The 19,803-nt window shown below is 39.9% G+C and overlaps 1 protein-coding gene across 1 annotated transcript; it reads left to right on the top strand.

Annotated features, from left to right (window-relative positions):
• The first annotated feature begins 3,387 nt into the window (after positions 1–3,387).
• Positions 3,388–18,682, top strand: wrap73 (WD repeat containing, antisense to TP73). The gene is made up of 13 exons (XM_088937993.1): positions 3,388–3,485; positions 4,788–4,859; positions 5,206–5,358; positions 6,259–6,375; positions 11,867–11,939; positions 12,715–12,818; positions 14,157–14,243; positions 14,743–14,877; positions 15,038–15,115; positions 15,520–15,625; positions 16,380–16,505; positions 16,984–17,175; positions 18,056–18,682. The coding sequence occupies exons 2-13, from the start codon at positions 4,791–4,793 to the stop codon at positions 18,163–18,165; spliced, it is 1,350 nt and encodes a 449-aa protein (XP_088794119.1). The 5' UTR covers positions 3,388–3,485; positions 4,788–4,790; the 3' UTR covers positions 18,166–18,682.
• Positions 18,683–19,803: the final 1,121 nt, after the last annotated feature.

Here is a 19,803-nt window from a genome sequence, read left to right on the forward strand (position 1 = left end):
CCGATGGTGTGATAAAGCAAATGAAACACAAAAACTATAGATTTCGCAAAAAGCAGATTAAGAATTTTACAGTACATGGGAAACATACTGTATGTTAACGTATGGCACAGTAATAACAGCATTTCCTTCCCCAAATCAATATAATACCGGAATTTGTTTTCCCCTAAGGGATCCAAGACTTAACAGGTTAACATGCATGGCCGCTGTGTGGTTCACCAACCTAGATAGGTTACCACGTACTTTCGATTCACCTATTTTACACCCGAAGTTAGCTACAGTGGCACCCATGGCAACCACCATAGTAACACAATACAAGTCATTCCTCTCCAGGGTCATTACCCATCCCTCCCTGGACTATACATTGGAACTCTCCGTAGTGTTGCAAACTTCTTGTTAACCCGCGCAGTAATAAATGAATGTGCTTATTAATTCTCAACTGGGAAAGGTTTTCATTAATTTGTGATAATGCAATACTGTTAGGTACAGATTAATTTTTTTCAGGGGGAGAAGGAGAATTTAATAAATCCCCAAACCCCGAATTTCACTCCTCATCGTCAAACTAGCGCTACTGAAAGGTAGAAAAATGTTAAGGTTAATGTTTAACAACATATTTAATGCATCACATACAAGTTGCTTTGCACAATGCAAGAAAACCCACCAGCAAGTCTAGAAATGAAAAAATAAAAAAAATGCAAAACAGGCGCAAATTAAAAACTGTCACATGCCGCATAAAATAGATTCCCGATTCAATTGATAAATTTGATTCCACTCAGACCTGATCCTTAAAATTAATTAATACTTATTAGAACGGCTTTGAGTGGTTAGAGTATAACGCAGAAGAGGACCTTACTCCCAACGAACTGTTACTTGAAAAGCATACTTAAAATGTTGACCAAGTGACACTTACAAACTGTAAAGCACGTTTTTAAAAACTGTTAAAAATGTAGTCTGTTTTTTTTTTTTTTGGTGTACACCAGCACCTTTGGGCTTTTGGAACGATTTAGAAAAAGCATAGTATGTAACTCTTTTAAGGATAAATATAATTGTATAAAGTTTGCTCTTAATCCTAATTATTTAACTTAATCTTTACTTATTCAATTACGCCATTTTTTAAATTAATAAGAAAAGTATTTTTTTTCTGAAAACTGGACAGAGATTTACATTTACGATTTATGTTTAAATTTATGCCTGAAAGCTTTTTTAGCTAATTTCTCCTTAGGTAGACCAGTCCTTTAAATTTCCGTTTTTAGTTTTGCTGTTTTAAAATGCTATTCTTGTTTTGGGGGCACATTTGTTCTTGACTAATGTTATTTTATATATGGACATCTGCATTCATACATTTTTAAATGTAAACAAGTCATTCAGTCTATAGTGGTCCTTAAATATTTCTGATCGGTTCGTACTGTTCAGTCGTATCCAGTGCCTGATAAATTTCTTATGTTGCTCGTTTTGCTCAGAATTTTAAAAGCCATGATATACAGTACAAAATACAACTACATTTTGTCAGGATTTTATAGCAACATCTTACAGCACTAAGTTAAAAATAATACCAATAAAAACTTCGAGAGGATTTAAATGATAGAATCGTAACTATTTTAGCAGGATATATCCGTTTTAAAAGACTCGTGTTAATTTAATAATTTAAAAATATTTTCGTGCTTCAATCGACAACCAGTATAAATTGTGTAACATCTATATGCATTTAATACTTCTTATATATTTTCAAAGGCGTTGATATCTACATTCCCAAGATTCAGAAAAGCATCTGTCGATTAAAGAAATGCTTCTGAATGTTTCTACGCCAAAAAAGAAGCATACATGCCTCGATTAAGTTGACGTACAGTACAGGAAACACAAGCTTCATATCCTAAAAAATCAGAGTAATATATATATATATCATATATATATCAATATACTGTATATATATCAATTGCATTTCCACCTTAAACGTCATTTCACAAGCCTAGCCAACAATAATTTTAAATGTTCTGACCTTTAATAAATAGAACATTATTTTACATCAAATCTTATACGTACTGCACAATAAATTGTACTTAAAAAGAAAGTGCTTGTAAACTTGAGCGTGGACAAGTGTCAGTTTCCTCTTGGTTTAACGCGTGCCTCGGATGAGTCTCTTAAAAAAATCACAATAGCGTCTGTCCATCTTTTGCTGACAAAAGGCACACGTATTGTTCACGGAAAAATATGCCTCACTGTAACCCTGTCTTTAAATGTAACTTAATATATCATTGTGAACTTTTGCATCTAATATACTGCTGATAGAAACGGGAAGAAATGCACTTACCTAAGAAATTGTAAGCAACAATCCTTGTTAAAATGATATAGGTGAAAACAAATGACATTAGAGATGCGCCAAGCAAAAACGATTCTCCTTAAATTACGACGAAGACCAAAAACTATAGAAAAAAAAAACCCCAACCGTCAAGCCATTGGGACTGTTTCCTCACCAGCTTACAATACAGCGAGCTGTTGCATTAAGTAATAATCATATACTGTACAATGTTTCCTTTTAACTCTTTCCTCTCCGGGAAAAGGAGGAAAAATGTCAGGAGATCATCTTGAGACACCTGTCCGAATAGTAGCCTCGTTCTTCGGGTTAGGCAGTTCTCGGCTACATGTTTCCAAGAGAGGAAAGTCTGTTAAGTGGGGCGGGAGGGCTGGGCTGTGGGAATTAGGGAAAGCTGAAGGCGTGTTGGCCGCCGTTGGAGCGCTCAGGAGCGGGAAGGGTTTCGTTTACTCACTGGGGGGTCTGGTTAACTTGTAAGGCTCAATGGCGTACCCAGACACCAGAGACTGCTGTATTGCCTTTTATTCCGACAAGACAGCAAATTAACAAAATTGTAACAATAAGCAGCTGTAGTTTAGCCGTTGCATTTTCAAGGTCGGTGGGAATAAATCACTTTCAATTATAGCTTTTCGTTTCTATCAGAATGTACTCATTTTCCCTTACTTGGTTTTGTTTGTAAAATTCAGCAGAAAACGCATTTGACTTCTTAACGAAGGTATTGACTGAAGCGCATATTAGTTACTGGAATAGCGATGTGCAACAACATTATAACACGGTTTAACGTTTCTCAGTCTTTTAGACTGAACAGGAAAAACACTTCAAAACTCAATTTATATATTTAAAGCATAATGACTGTCAGTCGCGGGTATATGTGTATGTCATGACTTAATCACGGTGATGAGCAGCGTAAAGCTGATCTGCGAACAAGAACCGTCAGACAGCAATTGATTAAATATTACTGTCGATGGAAACCAGGTAAACACAAAATACATTTCCCAGAGTCCCGAAGAATGAGGTCAAACGCTTATTGGAGGCGTTACTAATACAAATACAGCTCTTGATAGGTTGTTCGTCACGCCAATCATCCGAGATCGTTACGTTACTTCCTCAAAGAGGATTTCAGTTGAACGGCTGGAGAATAATCTCTTGATTTGGAAATACAAGGTACTCGAAACAGGTAAATGTGAGCATGTTGCATTGCCACTGAAAAACGTAATGATGTGATATTTCGGTTTTGGTGGTGGTATGTGATTTCTCATTTCAAAACAGTAGGTTATGCGTTACTGTATGAACAGGCAAACTGTAACTAATAAAGCTCGTCTGTGCATGTTGAATCAACTTGTTTACCAGAGTAGCTGTCATGAATATCGAAACTTTTTTTACAAACCTTGGGTTTTCATAGCTTCTAGTCTTTTTAACTAGATTTATATATTAATATTACTTCGATTATGACATTTGCTTCGGTTGCCTTGAAAAAGCGTTTGCAAAATGCTGGGTCTCGTGTTGCTACCTGTTTTCAAGAGAGTAATCGACATGCAGAGGGTGATAAGGTGCTGTCCGCTATATTGCATTAAACTAAACATTTTTTTGGTTTACATTTTAATAGTACGAGTACAATACGATATGTGATTGAAAACAAAAAAGTAAAAAAAAAAAACTTAACGTAGATTTAAGCGCAACAATAAGAAAAAAATAACGGCATCGGTTTTGCTGACGGCTGAGATGCACAGTATCTGTAGTATTCTTCGAAATGAAAAGTCCGACCAGAATGATGTACAGACGTGGTTACTTTATGATGAAACAGAAGTTCAAAGTTACAAAGGTGTTCATATTGTAATCCAGTTCTTCATATCAATCATTCAATTTTGCTACGCAGGGTCTATCTCAAGGTTGTTAGCTGTGGTTCTGGAGATCCAGAATTCAACAGGATTGTTTAATTAATTATTTTATTTTCACCTGATATGCACTTAGAATTTTAATATTTTGAATAATTTCGGATTTGTTCAGCTGAGTAGTTTAGAGAGAGAATCTGAATTGAACAGCTCCATACCCTGTAGCTGTCAAAGACCACAGGATGGCTTTCCTGATCGAACCAATTGATTTTCTAAACTGGAAAAAACACACATCTGCCAAGGCTCTATAAATGAACAATTTAGACCAGCTGTATTGTGGCTCTCCAGGACCAAGTTTGGCCTCTCCTGCTCGTCTGTCTGAAATAATGTGTTGAACTCTTTCAGGTTGGGCCAGTGAGTCTGCAGGTTTTCATTTTTTCGCTTAGCTCTTAGCAAGTGGAACGAGCTGCATACTGGCTTAATTGGACCAATTGAGCAGCTCCTTCTGCCTCTTCACATGCTGCTACTTTAAAGAGAGTCAGAAAACCCGCAGACCCACCGAGTCTCCAGGATTGGGCCGCTCTGACATTTCTTTTGTTCAGTATGGCTAAACTGCACAACTCGACTCTGATCTTTTTCTCCTTTAGAAGATGAATTTCTCTGAAGTTTTTAAACATTCTAATCAGCTCTGCAAGATCTCCCCAGATGGCAAATATCTAGTAGGTATCACTGTGCTAAGTTGTGGCTCATTTGTTTTCTATCTGTGTGTCTGTGTGTCTCATGGAGAGCAAGGTGGGGTATGCGAAAAGACAAATTCCTAATGCAAGAAATTGTATAGGGCTAATAAAGTGATCTTATCTTATCTTATTTTATGTGTAACGTCCTTCCTAATCCAAGAGCGTGATTTCTGCATTATTATTTTTGCAGTTTAAACCAACATTTTTAGCTTAAGAGAAAGTACCGAGTCCTGTGTTTTACCTTCTTCTGTTGTCATAACCCTGTTCAGGCAGAACCATGCAATGGCTTTGACCTACTTCCTCACTGGTCTTTACTGTTGGGTCATAGGCCACCTGTGTTCAGTACCGCCTGGTGGTGCGTGACCTGAACACCCTGCAGATTCTGCACCTGTATACCTGTCTGGACCAGATCCAGCATGTCGAGTGGTCCTCAGACTCTCTCTTCATCCTCTGTGCTTTGTACAAAAGAGGGCTGGTGCAGGCAAGTCATGTCTATACATTGGTTTCTGTTACTGAGCTAAGTTAAGGCTTTGTGTACTTGACTGTATCTACATTTATCTATCATAAAAAGCTATGAAGCCATCCAAGTTGACCAGTTTTAGTCCTGTAAATATCCCTCTAATTTGTACAACTAGACTAAATGTTAAAAAGCCTAAATGTTATTGTTTCATCCTACTGACTCATGACTGAAAAAATAAGCAAGAAATAGAAATAGCTTGTGGGTGGAATTATTATAACCATAATCCCAGTCTTTTTGCTTTGTCAATTTAAATTAGACGGATAATTTTAAAACAAGCAAGGAAGCAATAAAAGGTGTAAAAAAAAAAGTGATGATTTAAAAATGTTTAGATTTACCCTTCATTTTTTCGACACTATTGGGCAAACTGACTGCTGCAGCAATAGTTTAAAAAAATTGTTTTTGGATTATGTAACTAGCCAGTCTTCACAAAGCATTAGTCAGCTTTTCTGACCTCATTTACATTTCCTTACATGGATTTTAAAGTTTATCGATTTTCCGTGGTAGGGGGTTAATGAATCAAGCCTTCAGGAGTGAAATACATATATGGAATATGAAACACTTCATCTCCTGTGCTTGTGTCAACAACCAGCTGGTGTACAAAACTTTAAAAAGCCAGAGTCCCTAGACAGTGATACAGTAGTTGTTTTTTTTTCTGCTGGGAAGTTAATCAGCTTCGTTTTCTTTAAAATGCAACATAGAAACGTGAAATCTTTACCTTTGCAAAGGTATCCAGCGCCGGTCCTTCATGCTGTAACCCTTTCAGTGGGCAGTCAGTGGGCGTGCGGCAAGGGAAACTTTCCTGTGGGTCAGAGTGTTATCAGGGCTGGGGTCAGTTAACGCTTTCCCGTGGTGTGTCCACAGGTGTGGTCACTGGAACAGCCAGACTGGCACTGTAAGATAGACGAGGGATCAGCGGGACTTGTCTCGTCGCGCTGGAGTCCGGACGGACGTCATATTCTCAACACCACGGAGTTTCATGTAAGCGTGAAGTCATGAGGAGCTTTACTTTACTTGAGGTCATCTGTTGCTGCCTGTAAGGAAGGACCTGAAAATAGCAGCCAGACAGTTCCAATTTTAAAGCTTCCCTTAACCCTCTCATTGCCTGCTGTGGCAAACTCTCATTCCAGTCCACGCTAATCCAGATGGAAACATGGGTTTAAGCAGATCTTGCTTATTCAGTTTTTTTTTTTACTTGGTACATAATTGCATTATTATTTAGTCTTTCCTTGCGATTGTACTAGAAACATTTAGACCCACAAAGATTGACAGAAGTAAACCCGAGACAAAATATTATTATATGAAGGAGCTTCTTAATATTTTGCCTATTTTAAAGAGTTGCGTATGGCTTTTGTCATATGAATTGTAAATCTGCTCACAAGAAGACAGGTTTTTACCTGTTTTTTATAATAACACTGCCCCCTTCAGGAAACTTGAATCCAATCCATAAAGTTAGGCTTTCCTAAGATTTTTATTTATTTACAAGAAAAAAAACACTTTACCGGATATATAGCATTATCTTGCTTTTTTTCTTTTTAGGAGCAGCAAGCAAAACTTTAATTAATAGGTAATAACATTACTTTGCATGCAGAATAAGTATGTTCAAGTACATTAAAAGCAGTGCTTTGCATTTACCTTGCACATCTGCATTTCTCTTGGAAAATGGTAGTCGTCCTGTATGTATTTATAATAAAGTAATAATGTGGCATGCAGTCTGTTCCGTCAGCCTGTTTGGATTATGCTTGGGCACTGTGCCTCAGGAGGGCTAGACTGTCGCCTAAACTTGACTCCAAAAATTACTGACAGGTGTTGAGTCCAAGTGCAACTGTGTCCGAGGGAGGAAAGTGTGTGTAGGGGGGGAGGCTGGTATGTTTCTTTGTGTCTGTCCTTCTCACAAAGTTGAACCAAGCTGATGTTTCACTGTTTGTGTGGCTAAAAAAGCTCTGGTGAGGGTCACTGTCTGGGCTGCCAAGGGTGTAATGTGTACCAGGCCTGAATTTAGGAAGGACAAGCTGTCCAGAGGAATGTTTCTTGAAACAGACAACAAACACGTATTCAAACAAGTTTGGTTATCAGTGTGCAGGGAGCTACATCAATGGCACAGGAGGCTGTAAATTGGAAAATGACTGGAAAGCTGGCTTGACTCTGGAACTCTTCAAAAAAGATTTTTTTATGAGGAAAAATCTGACCAGGAGTTGCGGGGGTGCCGCGTCACAGTCTGACCTCACCTTCACCCCCTCCGACTCATTAAGAGTTTGCCAGGCTGGGCTGGTGTATGTATCAAGATTCAGTTTCACGCCGGCTGTAAACAGGATGCTAAATTAACTTGTTTAAGACAGCTGCTGGGGGTTATTACAGCGTCTGTTTTCTTTGCCTGCCCCCTCCACCTCCACTCACCCAAGTACAGTACAGTATATCCTTTGACCACTGGGACACTCCAGCACAATTTATCCCCTCACAGCTGGCACGGCCGGCCGAAAGAGACAGGACTGCAGAAATGATAACCCAAGAGGGGAGAGCAGACCTGAGCCTGAATGGCCCTATGGGAATGGGCCTGGCTCTTGGGTTGGGAGGTGGAAATACTTTACTGTTGTTCACAGGTTTGGCGTCTCCGTGTGCTCGCGCTGTGCTGTCAAGGAGGGCTCAGAGTACCAGACAGAAGAGAGTGCCAAAGCAGGACTTCCAAGTGATACTGTAAAAATAACACTGTTATTGAGAGTTAAGGCATCATTTTCAATTGGACAGCCGTGTTATTGGTCCATTCAGGTGTATCCATTATGGTGTTTATTAAGGAATGTACACATTTTATCGAACTGCCCTCACACTCAGTTCACTACATCACACTATAATCCTGCTCAGGAGAGTAACATGTAATTTAAAAATGCCCAAGTAAATGGTGCGGGCAGTCACTTCTCACTAACCTAACAGCTGTCTCAACACGGCAGTGACTGAAAAAAGGCTGAGCCGGTGTATTTAGCCCGGTTGAGTCGAGGCTGAAGCACCTCACTTTGTTCATTGTTGTAGGAACGTCTCGGCCTTTTGAGGGTGATAATTCCACATAAAGACACACTAGCAAACTTTTGTTTACTATTGGTCAGTTATTTTTTTATAGGGTAATAAAAAGACATGACTGTTGTTTGCCAAATCAAGCTAAATAATAGTCATTTTGCCTATAAAATGAAGAACATTTGAAGACTTGTAGTGACTCAGATATGGTTGGTTGTCCCAATAAGTGGCTCATCATGGAAGGACAGGATGTTTTGCTTTTCATATTTAGAAATGAAATGGACTTTGTATCTTTATAGGATGTATTTTTATAGGATTATTTGGCCTCCTAATGTTCTATTTCATCTGAACCATCGCCTGGTGTCAGATAGTTGTAATTGTAATATGTGGCCTGTGCAGATGGACACAGTTAATCCACTTGCTGATTGACTGGTAATGAAAAATAATCAGGAGCATAAGTGATCATGTGCAGCACAGTGGCACACCCGTTAGCATTGCTACCTTGCAGTGCTGGGGCCCTTGGTTCAATTGACCTTGACCTGGGGTGCTTTGTTAGCAGCTATATCACCCAGCAACCCAGAACTGGCAACCCACTGAGGCTGAGCAGGTGTGAGTCTGGCCAGTACCAGGATGGGAGACCTCCTGGGAATACCCAAGTTGCTGCTGGAAGAGGTGTTAGTGGGTAGTGGGTCTAGTAGGGGGCGCTCACCCTGCAGTCTGTGTGGGTCCTAATGCCCCAGCACAGTGACGGGGACACTATACTGTGAAAAGGCACTATTCTTTGACTGAGACGTAAAACCAAGATCACAAAAAATCTCCTGTCGTCTCTCAAAAAGAGTAGGGGTGTAACCTGGCCTTAACCAATCATGGTCTCTTAATAATCCCCATCTACGAATTGGCTTATTCATTCGGTTCTCCTCCCCACTGGTAGTTGATGTGTGGTGAGCGTACTGTGCACTTTTGCTGCTGTCGCATCATCCAGGTGGGGCTACAAATTGGTGATGGTGGTGGAGTCCCCATTACCTGTAAAGCACTTTCAGTGCAGTGTCCAGAAAAGTGCTATATAAGTGTAAGGAATTATTATAACTCGGGTTTCTTCTCCCAGTCCAAAATCATACTGGTAGGTTAATTTACTTCTGGGGAAAACTGGCCCTGGTGTGAGTGTGTATCCTCCCTTGTGCCTGTGGTTTTCCAGGATAGACTCCAGCTTCCCCGTGACTCTGAATTGGATGAAGTGATAGGAAAATGAGTGGAGGGATGGATAGATAGTTGTCACATATCTTCTGTATCATGAACGTTTGCCGAGTATCCATGGATCTTAACTGAAGCAAAAAATTATGGGAAGGAACTTTTAATTGCACATAAAAAACTGCAAATATAATGGTTCTTTTTTAACTTTATCGTGATCCCTGATCCATCAACGCAGTCTAATGTCTGACCCACAGTACTAGAGACTGCTGAAAATTATAACCGTGTAACAGGAGAATTGTGCTATATTAGTTTGAAAATGTTTTGTGATGTGGAATGCATACAACCTAATCCTTTGCTGACAGACCCATCTATGTAAAGATTCCCCACAAAGTCAGTCTCTCACACATTTTTTATAACTGTTGTCTGCTGAGTTCTACCTCCCTCTATCAGCTGTTTAAAAGCATCATTTGGTTTTTTTTTTGGTTGTCTGGCAGGGGGTGCTGTTTTATCAGGTTACTTTTAGAATACAGCAGTGTTGCTCAGCTGTGAGGCTTCAGTGGTTTAATGAAGAGTGTCATCCTTCTCAATCCAAGGTACCTTGTGGGCACTTTTCAGATAAAGCTCACATTAATTAGACGTACCAGCTAATCCTGTGCTGGGTGCTGCTCATTAAACTGCAGTAAGGCCTGTAATGGCTAGCTAAAGATTGTAGTTACTGAGCCTTCTTTTTTCTCGCATCACTGAACAACAGCTGAAGGGGCAGTTAGAGCCCTTCCCTATTACTGCTCCCGGTAAAGTTATGCCTGTCCGGCCTGGATCTGTGTGGGTTTTGAGGTGTAGATTTACTTACAGAAATGTTGCGTGGGATGCCGGAGCTGTTGAGTGGCATTTCTCGCCTATTTTCTTAATATACCTTTTGCTGCTGCTGCCTAAGCTCTTGGGTTACATTAATCAGGGACGCATTCTGACAGAGACCTACCCTCTTCCACCCGATAAGACCAGACTCACCCAAGATGTGTTTGAGCTCTATTGACGTGGTTTCTATAGCAACGTGTGGGGAAAACCGAGAAGGAAGCATCCCTCCGTGTTGTCTGATCGCGTGTGCAGCTCTATAACAGCATGTCATTCCTGGAGGGAGATCTGTACGTGCCCAGATGAGGCCAGAGCTGAGGAACACAAGTGTTGGAAGCATCTACCAGGGTCTGACATTAAGAAAAGCACAATACTTATTCAACTAATTTAAGAGATTTCATGTTAAAATGGCATCATGTTCTAGTTAGGCCTCATTTAGAATATAGTATACAATTTTGCTTGCCGTATTACTAAAAACCTGTCTGGGACACAGACCAGGTGTCTTAGTGGAGGATGTGCTGAATGCAAGTTCTTCTTTTGTTGTCTCTCTCCACTGTTTCAGTTAAAAAATCAACTTTTTGTCAGTCTTCAGGTGCATTTTGTATCTCTTTAGTACAATCTCCAATGCAGGTGCACATTCTGTATACAAAAGTGCAACAGATGGTTTCATTTAGGGTTTCAAAGATGTATAAAAAAATCTGTAGTTTTTTGGTTTATGTTACAAAGCATACATGGTCAGTAAATAGCAGATCATTCCTTTACAATAAAAAGCACTTTGCAGATTGAGCACAGCAAAAGCTCATTCATGATTTAAGAGCCTTGTCACGTTCAACAGGAAAGTGTTGGTTCAGAAAATGAATTGGAATAACTGGATTCAGCACTGACCTAGTCCCAGCTTTTGTCTGACCTTTGCCAAGTGCAAATCCTTTCAGATCCATGGATAACTCACGGAGTGATGCTCAGAAACAAAGTTTTTTAACCTTGGAAAAATGTAGAAAGAAAGTAGCCACACCTTTTTGAAAGTAGAGGATCTGTTCCTCAGATGAACAGTAGTATTTACAGTAGTCTTTCACCAACCACACTGCTGTCAAATATGCATGTTCAGACAGCATGGATGTATAGTGAACTTATTTCCTTGCTTTAACACCATTAGTACTGCCAACCTCTTTCGTTATAGCCAAGTATCTTTCAGAAGGACTACTAATATTACAGGAGAACAGAGGTAAATCAATTACAGAATATCACAACGCTAAGACCACAGGTTAATCTTCAGTACAGCATGTATGCTGAATAAAATGATTTAGTCATCAGTATTTCACACTAGATAGGTAAAGAACTGATACATGTGCTTCACATTGTGTGTATGTTTTATACCTGCTAAGAGAACTGACTGTTTCTTGTTTTGTTTTTTTTCCCCTGACAGCTGAGAGTCACAGTCTGGTCCTTGTGCACCAAATCTGTGTCTTATATCAAATACCCCAAAGCTTGTCAGCAGGGTGAGTATACATGTTTGACAGAGGCTGGGACAGACCTGCATTAACCCTGCTAGCTATGAATTGCTGTCCTGCACTGACTGGTAACTCTAGAGCTGGACCTGCATAGTAAGCATTAGCATCTGGTGACAGCTGTGCCTCAAGGCAATAAATGGCAAAAGCATACAAAACATATCTGTCAGCATCAAGTAAAAATGATCGTTCTGGGCACAGGCCACGCACTGCTGCCCTCCAGAGACTATGGCAGCATTTACAGCACTCAGGACAATCTTGAAAGCAACAGTATTTAAGCCCCATTTGAATTTACTGTGTGCCACACTCATGCAATACTCCAAGCATCTGTTCCCCTATAATTCCATTTGGTTGTGTAAATCTCTTGTGTGTCTGAATTTGATCCAATAATATTCAATGTATTTTTGGTAAAATACATTGAGTGTTCTTATTGAGCTAAGGTTCTGATTGCTCTGGGATCACCTCTGATTTTCTTGTTGGTGTAAGTGAACCAATCGATTGCAGTGTATTGGAAAAGACAGAAAGGTACTATTACAGCAAAGCTTTGTGAATTGATCTTCTGTAGGTGTATTAAGAGGATTGTCGCAAAAGAACAGGCATGCTTTCTCAGCCAAAGTACTGTATGTGCTGTCGTTTGTCAAACAACAGAAGAAAGGTTTATGCAGACTCTTAAAGAAAGCCTTAAGCTGAATTTAAAGTGTAGTTCACCAGTTCTGTAAATACTTATGATGTTAAAGATCTGTATGCGATGGTCTGTGGATTTCAGGGATTGACTTCACCAAAGACGGCCGCTACATGGCCCTGGCAGAGAGGAGGGACTGTAAGGATTACGTCAGCGTGTTTGTGTGCAGAGACTGGCAGCTGCTGAGGGTGAGTGGCCCCCAGCCCAGGGGCAAGCAGACTTCCTGTTCTCGGCCAGAGCCAGGGGCTGGGCCAGAGCAGTTCAGATGAAACAGTTACTGAAATCTCTTGCAGTGACCTTTCAAAGCATAATCAGGTGCTATCTGTAATGCAGAAATCTGTAATAGTGCTGTCTGTAATGGAACATAATTTGTTTTTCTCAATCCAAGTATTAGTTTCATGAATTAGGGACACCACCCATCACAGAAAGTTAAGTCTTGTATCTGCAGACAAAAACAAAAATTATGCCAAAAAAGAGTGGTCAAAGAAACCACATGGCAAGCAGGTTTGGTCTTACCTTTAAACATCTTGATCAGACGTGCTGACGTTTCAATTGTCCATCTTGACAGTCATGACTTTTGGGGGCTGTCTTTTGTTTGACTTTGGCAACTAACTTTTCACTCATGACTCCTATAAACACAAATCAGGGCTTTGGTCCATTTGCACAGTTTAGAGCCTTTTATTTGTGTGAAGGAGGGAACATACTTCCAGCAAGTATATGTTTTAGTATATGTTTAAAAATTCAGTTTATTTAATGAGGAAGCTTATGCTATTTTGTTTTGCCCTGGGTTTTCCAAGGAGCAGGTCCCTAAAACACAGCTCAGGCCTCACACCTGTAGAGCTTTAATTGAAGTGATTGTCATGGCAACCAGCCAAAAGCAGGAATTAACTCTTTCCAGTGTGAACTGTCCACTACAAGCAAAAACACTGCTGATCACACAAAAACTCAAAATGTGAACTAAAATGTGAGGTAAGGAGAAAAAGAAGGTAAAAAAAGCCTTCTTTATTTAGAAGAATACAAAACATTAAAGAATAAGACCATTAGTAAAAGTGTGAAAGAAAACTTTGCTGCAGTGTAAAAATGAACACCTGTACAGACTACAGGAGCTTTTAAAGATGCCATGCTGCAAAGAACAGGATGGAAAAGTGAACTTTATTTCTCATAAACCACAAATCGCCAACCTAAGTAAATTTTATAGGCCATTATAAATCAGACGCTTCTTAAAGATTGGGAACACTTGAACATTGAGCAAGTAAATGAAATCCAAGTCCTTGAAGGGTGATGGGTACTAAGGTTTTGTGACCAAATAATCTCTAAATTACATCATTTTACTGTACATATTACCTGCTCAAATGATTATATTACTTTTACAGGTACGTTAGAAATTGATGGTTTAATAGTGATGTGCTGGAACAGTGTAGGAAAACTACAAAATTGAGGGGGATGATTTATACGTTCTTCTGTTTTACTTTTCTTGCCTTTTTAAGTATAATTCAAGCGTAATAGGAATGTCACCTTCATTCCAGCACTTTGAAACAGAGACTCAGGATCTGGCTGGACTTGAGTGGGCTCCCAATGGCTGTGTGCTGGCAGTGCTGGACTCCTGTCTGGAGGTAACTGACCTGCTGGGATTAACTCACACAGTCTGCATGACACTTCAGGACACGGATAAAACTTTGCAGAGATAAAACCATTTAGGTCATGAGCCACAATCGTGTGAATTAATATAAACGCTCTGCATTTATATATAGGGGATTTCATACCATTATCAAGTGTTTTTTTCTTTGCCGTAAATTGATGCGATTTGTGATCCTTTTCTCTTTATTTACTGAGTTTCTAATGAATTGACTAATGCCTTTTGAAAGTTCATTTCTTATGTGGTTCAGCCAAACCTGTTAACATTTCATACTCCCTGGCCAGATGTTTATAAGAGGTCTATGTAATCGCTAAGGAAGCCAAGATAAAACTTTATCTGATATAAGCTTGGCTGGCCAAATTCATGACCACAAAGTTCGAGTGGTATCCTAAAATAATTAAAATGAACAATGACAAGCTGTAAAGAAGGAATCTGTGATACGCAAGCCAAAACGCAATCCTACCAATATCTCCCAGTACAAGGTGCTGCTGTACTCTCTGGATGGGCGTCTGCTGTCTACTTACAGTGCCTATGAGTGGTCTTTAGGCATCAAGTCTGTCGTGTGGAGCCACAGCAGTCAGTTTCTGGCTATTGGCAGCTATGATGAAAAGGTAATTTCTTCAAATTATTATTAGTATTTCTCAATTCATCTCCAAAGTTTCTCTTGCAACATTAAACAACCTTTAAACTTGCTCGCCACAGCCATTGTGGGTTTGTATGTGGGTTCGACTTTTACATTTGTTTTTACTAAAATTCTTTAAACTGAAACAGGTGCGAATTCTAAATCACATTACCTGGAAGAAGATCACAGAATTTGAGCATCCTGCAGCCATTAGCAACTCCAAGGTGGTAAGTATGTTATGTTTTAAGGTACATTACACTGTGTAACTACAGTGAAGTAGCCAATAAATAAAGCATATGTGAGAAAAATCAGTCTTCTGTTAAGAGCCATGTATTTAACTACTAGTAAGGGTCACTTATTCCCAGCTTAGAGATACTGAATTGTTCTTTTCATGTATAGTATACATGAATTTGCAGCCTCTGTTACTGGAGTTATGCACTATTTTCCCTATGGGTCTGCTGTTTTCCTTGCAGCTTTAAGAATGTTGTAAGGGGTCAGGTTCCAGACAAGTCTCCTTCCCCTGCCCCACAGCCCAGTGCTTTTCTCTGTCACATTGATGCAATGCCCTTTCTCAAAGGTGTCATCTGCCGGATTGCTGTGCTCACTTTATTTTTCTTCTAATGCTCACAAGGTTGTGTATAAAGAGGTAGAAAAACACACTGTTGTTGGAAATGAGGATCTGTCCTTCCACCACACTTTATCCATGGGGAACTCGCTCTTCAGCACCCAGAGCAAATGTGAGTGGCCTAAACCGATCGGGATGAATTAAACCTTAAAAAATTTGTACTGACATTGCTGTAAATCATAACAATGTATTACCATAGCGCATTGCTCCATGTCAAAGTGCATCTTTTTTTCCCCTCTGTCATACAACAGATTTTCTAGTGTTTCAAGGCTGAGAAGGAGCAGTATCCAAGTTATCTACACCTTTGTCTTTCAACACCTTTTTGCCCTATTTGCTAGCTTTTCTCCAGCTCTTTCTGATACCTGCTTAGTGGGGTGGACTAAGTTCAAAGATGCCGGTTAAAGGTTAAATTGAGACAGCTGTTCTCATGCTTCAACAGATCAGACAAGCATTTAAAGCAGTTCAACTGAGGTGGAACAAGAGCTCATTACCACCCTCAGCCCCTCCATCTAGTCTTTCTTAGGAGTTTTTAGAGAGCAGCATCCACTACTTCAGCATGAAGCATGTGCTGTAATGTCACATGGAAATGTGGATTCCTGCAGAAATAGATGCATGACCTGCCTGTCTGTCCTCCTGTCACCTGCTGTTCAGTAACTGACAAACTGAAAACTGAGAAGGCTGACATATTGCCAAAAAGAAAAAAAATAGAACACTGTAGATTGTCATCATATTCCTGTATTTTTTTACATGTACAAATATTTGTACTACAGTTGGAAATACTTTGAAGGTTTAAAGTGCATCTTAATACATATTGATATATGTATGCATTCTCTTTAAGGATTCGTACCTCTTTCTCAATTTTATAGATGAGATCTGCCCGCTGCCAGTTCAAATTCCTGTTGTTAAACCAGATCCTGATCGAGCAAATCCCAAAATTGGCATTGCCTGCATGGCTTTCAGCTCCGATAACCGGTACCTTGCGACGAAAAATGGTAAGCATGCCTTCATGCAATACAGACCTCTTGTTATAAATGTATGTAAATTACTTTTTTTCAGCTTTTATGGCAGTTTCTAGGTCATTGCGTAATAACATCCCTGCAATATATTAAAATTATTCATAATAAATATTACTCAAAGCCAATAAAGCCAAACTCACTAATGCCATGTGTGTCAAACACATTAAGTCATCAAGGCTGAATCCTAATTCAAATGGTCTCTACTGGTAAGACTTACACCTCTCGCTCACAGAGGGGCTTCTCATGACCTGACACGTCTGTCCAGTTGGATTACCCCTGACACTCAACTTTCTAAAACAGTGCAGGCTGTGTGAGAGCTGTGGGTACTCAAACAGCCACCCTCCTTCCAAATTCACATGGAGACAACAGCCACGCCTGATCTCATAAAACGATACCTTTGGAATTCACACCAGGGCTGATTTTTTTCTTGCCCTGCTTGTCTGCCGCCCTGCAGACAGCATGCCGAACAACGTGTGGATCTGGGACATGCAGAAGCTCCGGCTCTTCGTGGTCCTGCAGCAGGTGGCGGCCGTGCGCGGCTTCCAGTGGGACCCCAGACGCCCGCGTCTGGCAGTCTGCACCGGGAGCAGCAAGGTCTTCCTGTGGTCTCCGGCTGGCTGCGTCTCTGTGCAAGTGCCGGTCGAAGGTAAGGAAACACAAGCACTAGCGTGTGGAGAGAGAGGGCAGGTGACTGCTGCCGAAAAGAACATAAGTTACAGGTGGCTGGAGGTCTTCTGTCTGATGTTGCCTGGATGTGAATGCAGTTACTTTTCATACATAAGACTCCTTTCTAATTTGTACATCCTGGTCTTCCATAAAGAAATAGATCTATTTTGCAGACCAGAATAAATGTCACTCTTTATTTTCCCTAACTTCTTTTTGTTAAAAGAAATGCTTTGGCCGTTAGTGCTCAATCCAGTGCAGACTTCAGGGTTGAAAAGATATGCCTTTTTAAAACTAAAAAGACAAATGATGGACCAAAATTTTGAATTCACCCATTGTGTGCAAGTTACCTCTTTAACATTGTACCCGTTACTGTGCTGCATCAGTTCTGTTAGCACAGTGCTTTAGAACTCCCAACTGTTAACAGTTGTTACATGGACTTGTAGACAGTACAGCACTCTTCATGGCTTCACTTATTTACCCCTCTTGCTCTTGCATTGTGACAGACAAGCAGCTTGACTGAGCAATACAGATTTCTTCAGCAGGAGACAGAACTATCTGGCAATTTCCAAACCCGGGACTCCAGTCCCAGCCAGCAGCAAGTCTGCCCTTATCAGAGCTCATCAGCATGACTGACCCCACAACAGGAGATGGGACCATCTTTACCTTTATATGCAACCAAAATGTCACTGACAGAATGAGAAATTGGCAGACAGTTCTCTCTCTTTTAGTGTTGCCTACATTCATGCCCAGAACTGATTGCAATTGCTATTCTTAACGCCCACTAAAACTTGGGAGGGTTTTCATTCATATCAAATGGTAGCTTTTTCAGCATTGTTCTAACAGACTGTTGTTCTTCTCAGGAAATTTCCAGGTTCTCGCGCTGAGCTGGCACTCTAGTGGCAATTCCCTCGTTCTCCTGAGCAAAGAACACCTCTGCTTATGCTACATGGAAGAACAGGAGGAAAGCTGAACAGGATGGGGGGTATACATGAGCAGGCTGTGGTGAAAAGAATGAAAGTAAATGGTAATATCAGCCTTTGACAGATGCTAAATGTTATTCAGACATGAAAACCTTAAGGGTAGAAATAATAGTTCCCAGACTGACTGCATACCATACAATGTACTCTTTTCTATTGATTACCAGAGATCCAAATGTAAAGGTCAGTTTTAAACACTGACCTGTACACCAGCAAGAACACAATGATACCTGAAGTATAAAATGTTTAGTTTAGAAGGAATGATCACTCCTTCGACTCACCCCAAAGAACTGGAATGTAAAAATAGTAGTCTATAGCTCAGCATTAAGGTACAAATAATCAGTAGGGACCAAAAAGATGTATTTTATTACACACACTGAATGTAGCAGAATCATTGCTTAAGAATGTACAGATTTGTAATATTGCTTGTTTTTGTCCTGTGTAAATATTGAATGTTTATATTTTCTAGAAGAGGTACAATATTTTTCAATAAACTTTGACACAAATTACAGTCTATACCACTAACTCATGGGCGTTTTTATTTTGACAACTACTGTTGATAAACCATTTCAAGTTCATTGCACGCACACTCAGTTATAGTACACTAAGACAGAGAAGTTTTATTTTGGGTCCTTGGAACAGAACAGAACATGCTCAGATTAGGAAGACTTCAGTTGTGACAAGGTGCAACAATCACCTTTTTATAAATAAGGTAAGTAAAAACATTTTCATATAGAGCTTAGTAGAGAGTTATTTTCACTGTGATTCCCCCACCATAAAACAAGATATTAATGAGCAATATTGGAAAAGGGGATGAAATAATATTATTGTATTGAATGCATTTTGCTGCATAGCAATGAAGTGTTAAAACTATACTCCATTTACAAAAGTTCTATTAATCATTTACTAGCAACATTAGCACATTTAGGAATCATCAATAAATACTGCAGTGGTGTTGGATGCTATGTTTTCTTTAGACTGAACAAATAAGTGATTCTTATTAAATCATTCATAACTAGAAAATGTGCTACAAATTACATTGTCAATTTTCCTATTTGCCATCATAACACTGCCATCACATTTTTCATTTGGATTTACCAAAATCAGCCCACGTCCATTTTTGAGTGGGAAGATTTCTCGCATCTGCCAGCTCTGCAACAACACGTCTCAAGCATACTGCTTTTTATGACAATATAGTAATATACTACCACTATTTTTGGTGAAGAGCTTTGACTTCAGAGGAGTGGTGTGCTACTAAGTGATCAGAACTAATATCGTTAGCAGACTGTGACCATTGGCAATACACAGCTAGCCAAGTGTCACAGGGGATGTGTTGGCTCATGGAAGCCAGGATGTACTGAGCAACAGCGATCTTAACACCTTTCAGAGACATGCGAGATCCAGTGTAGCCCCTGACCACAGCATCAGCATCTCTTCTCCAATTTACACCAACTCTTCAGGAAGCACAGATTGTGCAGTAGGGTGGCTCATGCTAAAGATTCTGATAAGGAATCTGGTTTTCATCATCTTTTTCCCTTGGGCCTGGTGCACACTAACCAGGTAATGAGAGTGAGGTGATTACCAAACGGCAATAAGAAATTGCAAATTAAGAAAAGTGAAACCTGGATTTC

Source organism: Atractosteus spatula, chromosome 20, assembly GCF_055471065.1.
Source record: "Atractosteus spatula isolate fAtrSpa1 chromosome 20, fAtrSpa1.hap1, whole genome shotgun sequence".
NCBI lineage: Eukaryota > Metazoa > Chordata > Actinopteri > Semionotiformes > Lepisosteidae > Atractosteus > Atractosteus spatula.

Excerpts from the sequence above, each read along its gene's own strand:
- wrap73 (XM_088937993.1), top strand. The coding sequence starts at position 4,791 with ATGAATTTCTCTGAAGTTTTTAAACATTCTAATCAGCTCTGCAAGATC. Across the intron at positions 14,878-15,037 it reads TTGGCAGCTATGATGAAAAG|GTGCGAATTCTAAATCACAT; the intron begins GTAATTTCTTCA and ends AAACTGAAACAG. Across the intron at positions 15,116-15,519 it reads CCATTAGCAACTCCAAGGTG|GTTGTGTATAAAGAGGTAGA; the intron begins GTAAGTATGTTA and ends AATGCTCACAAG.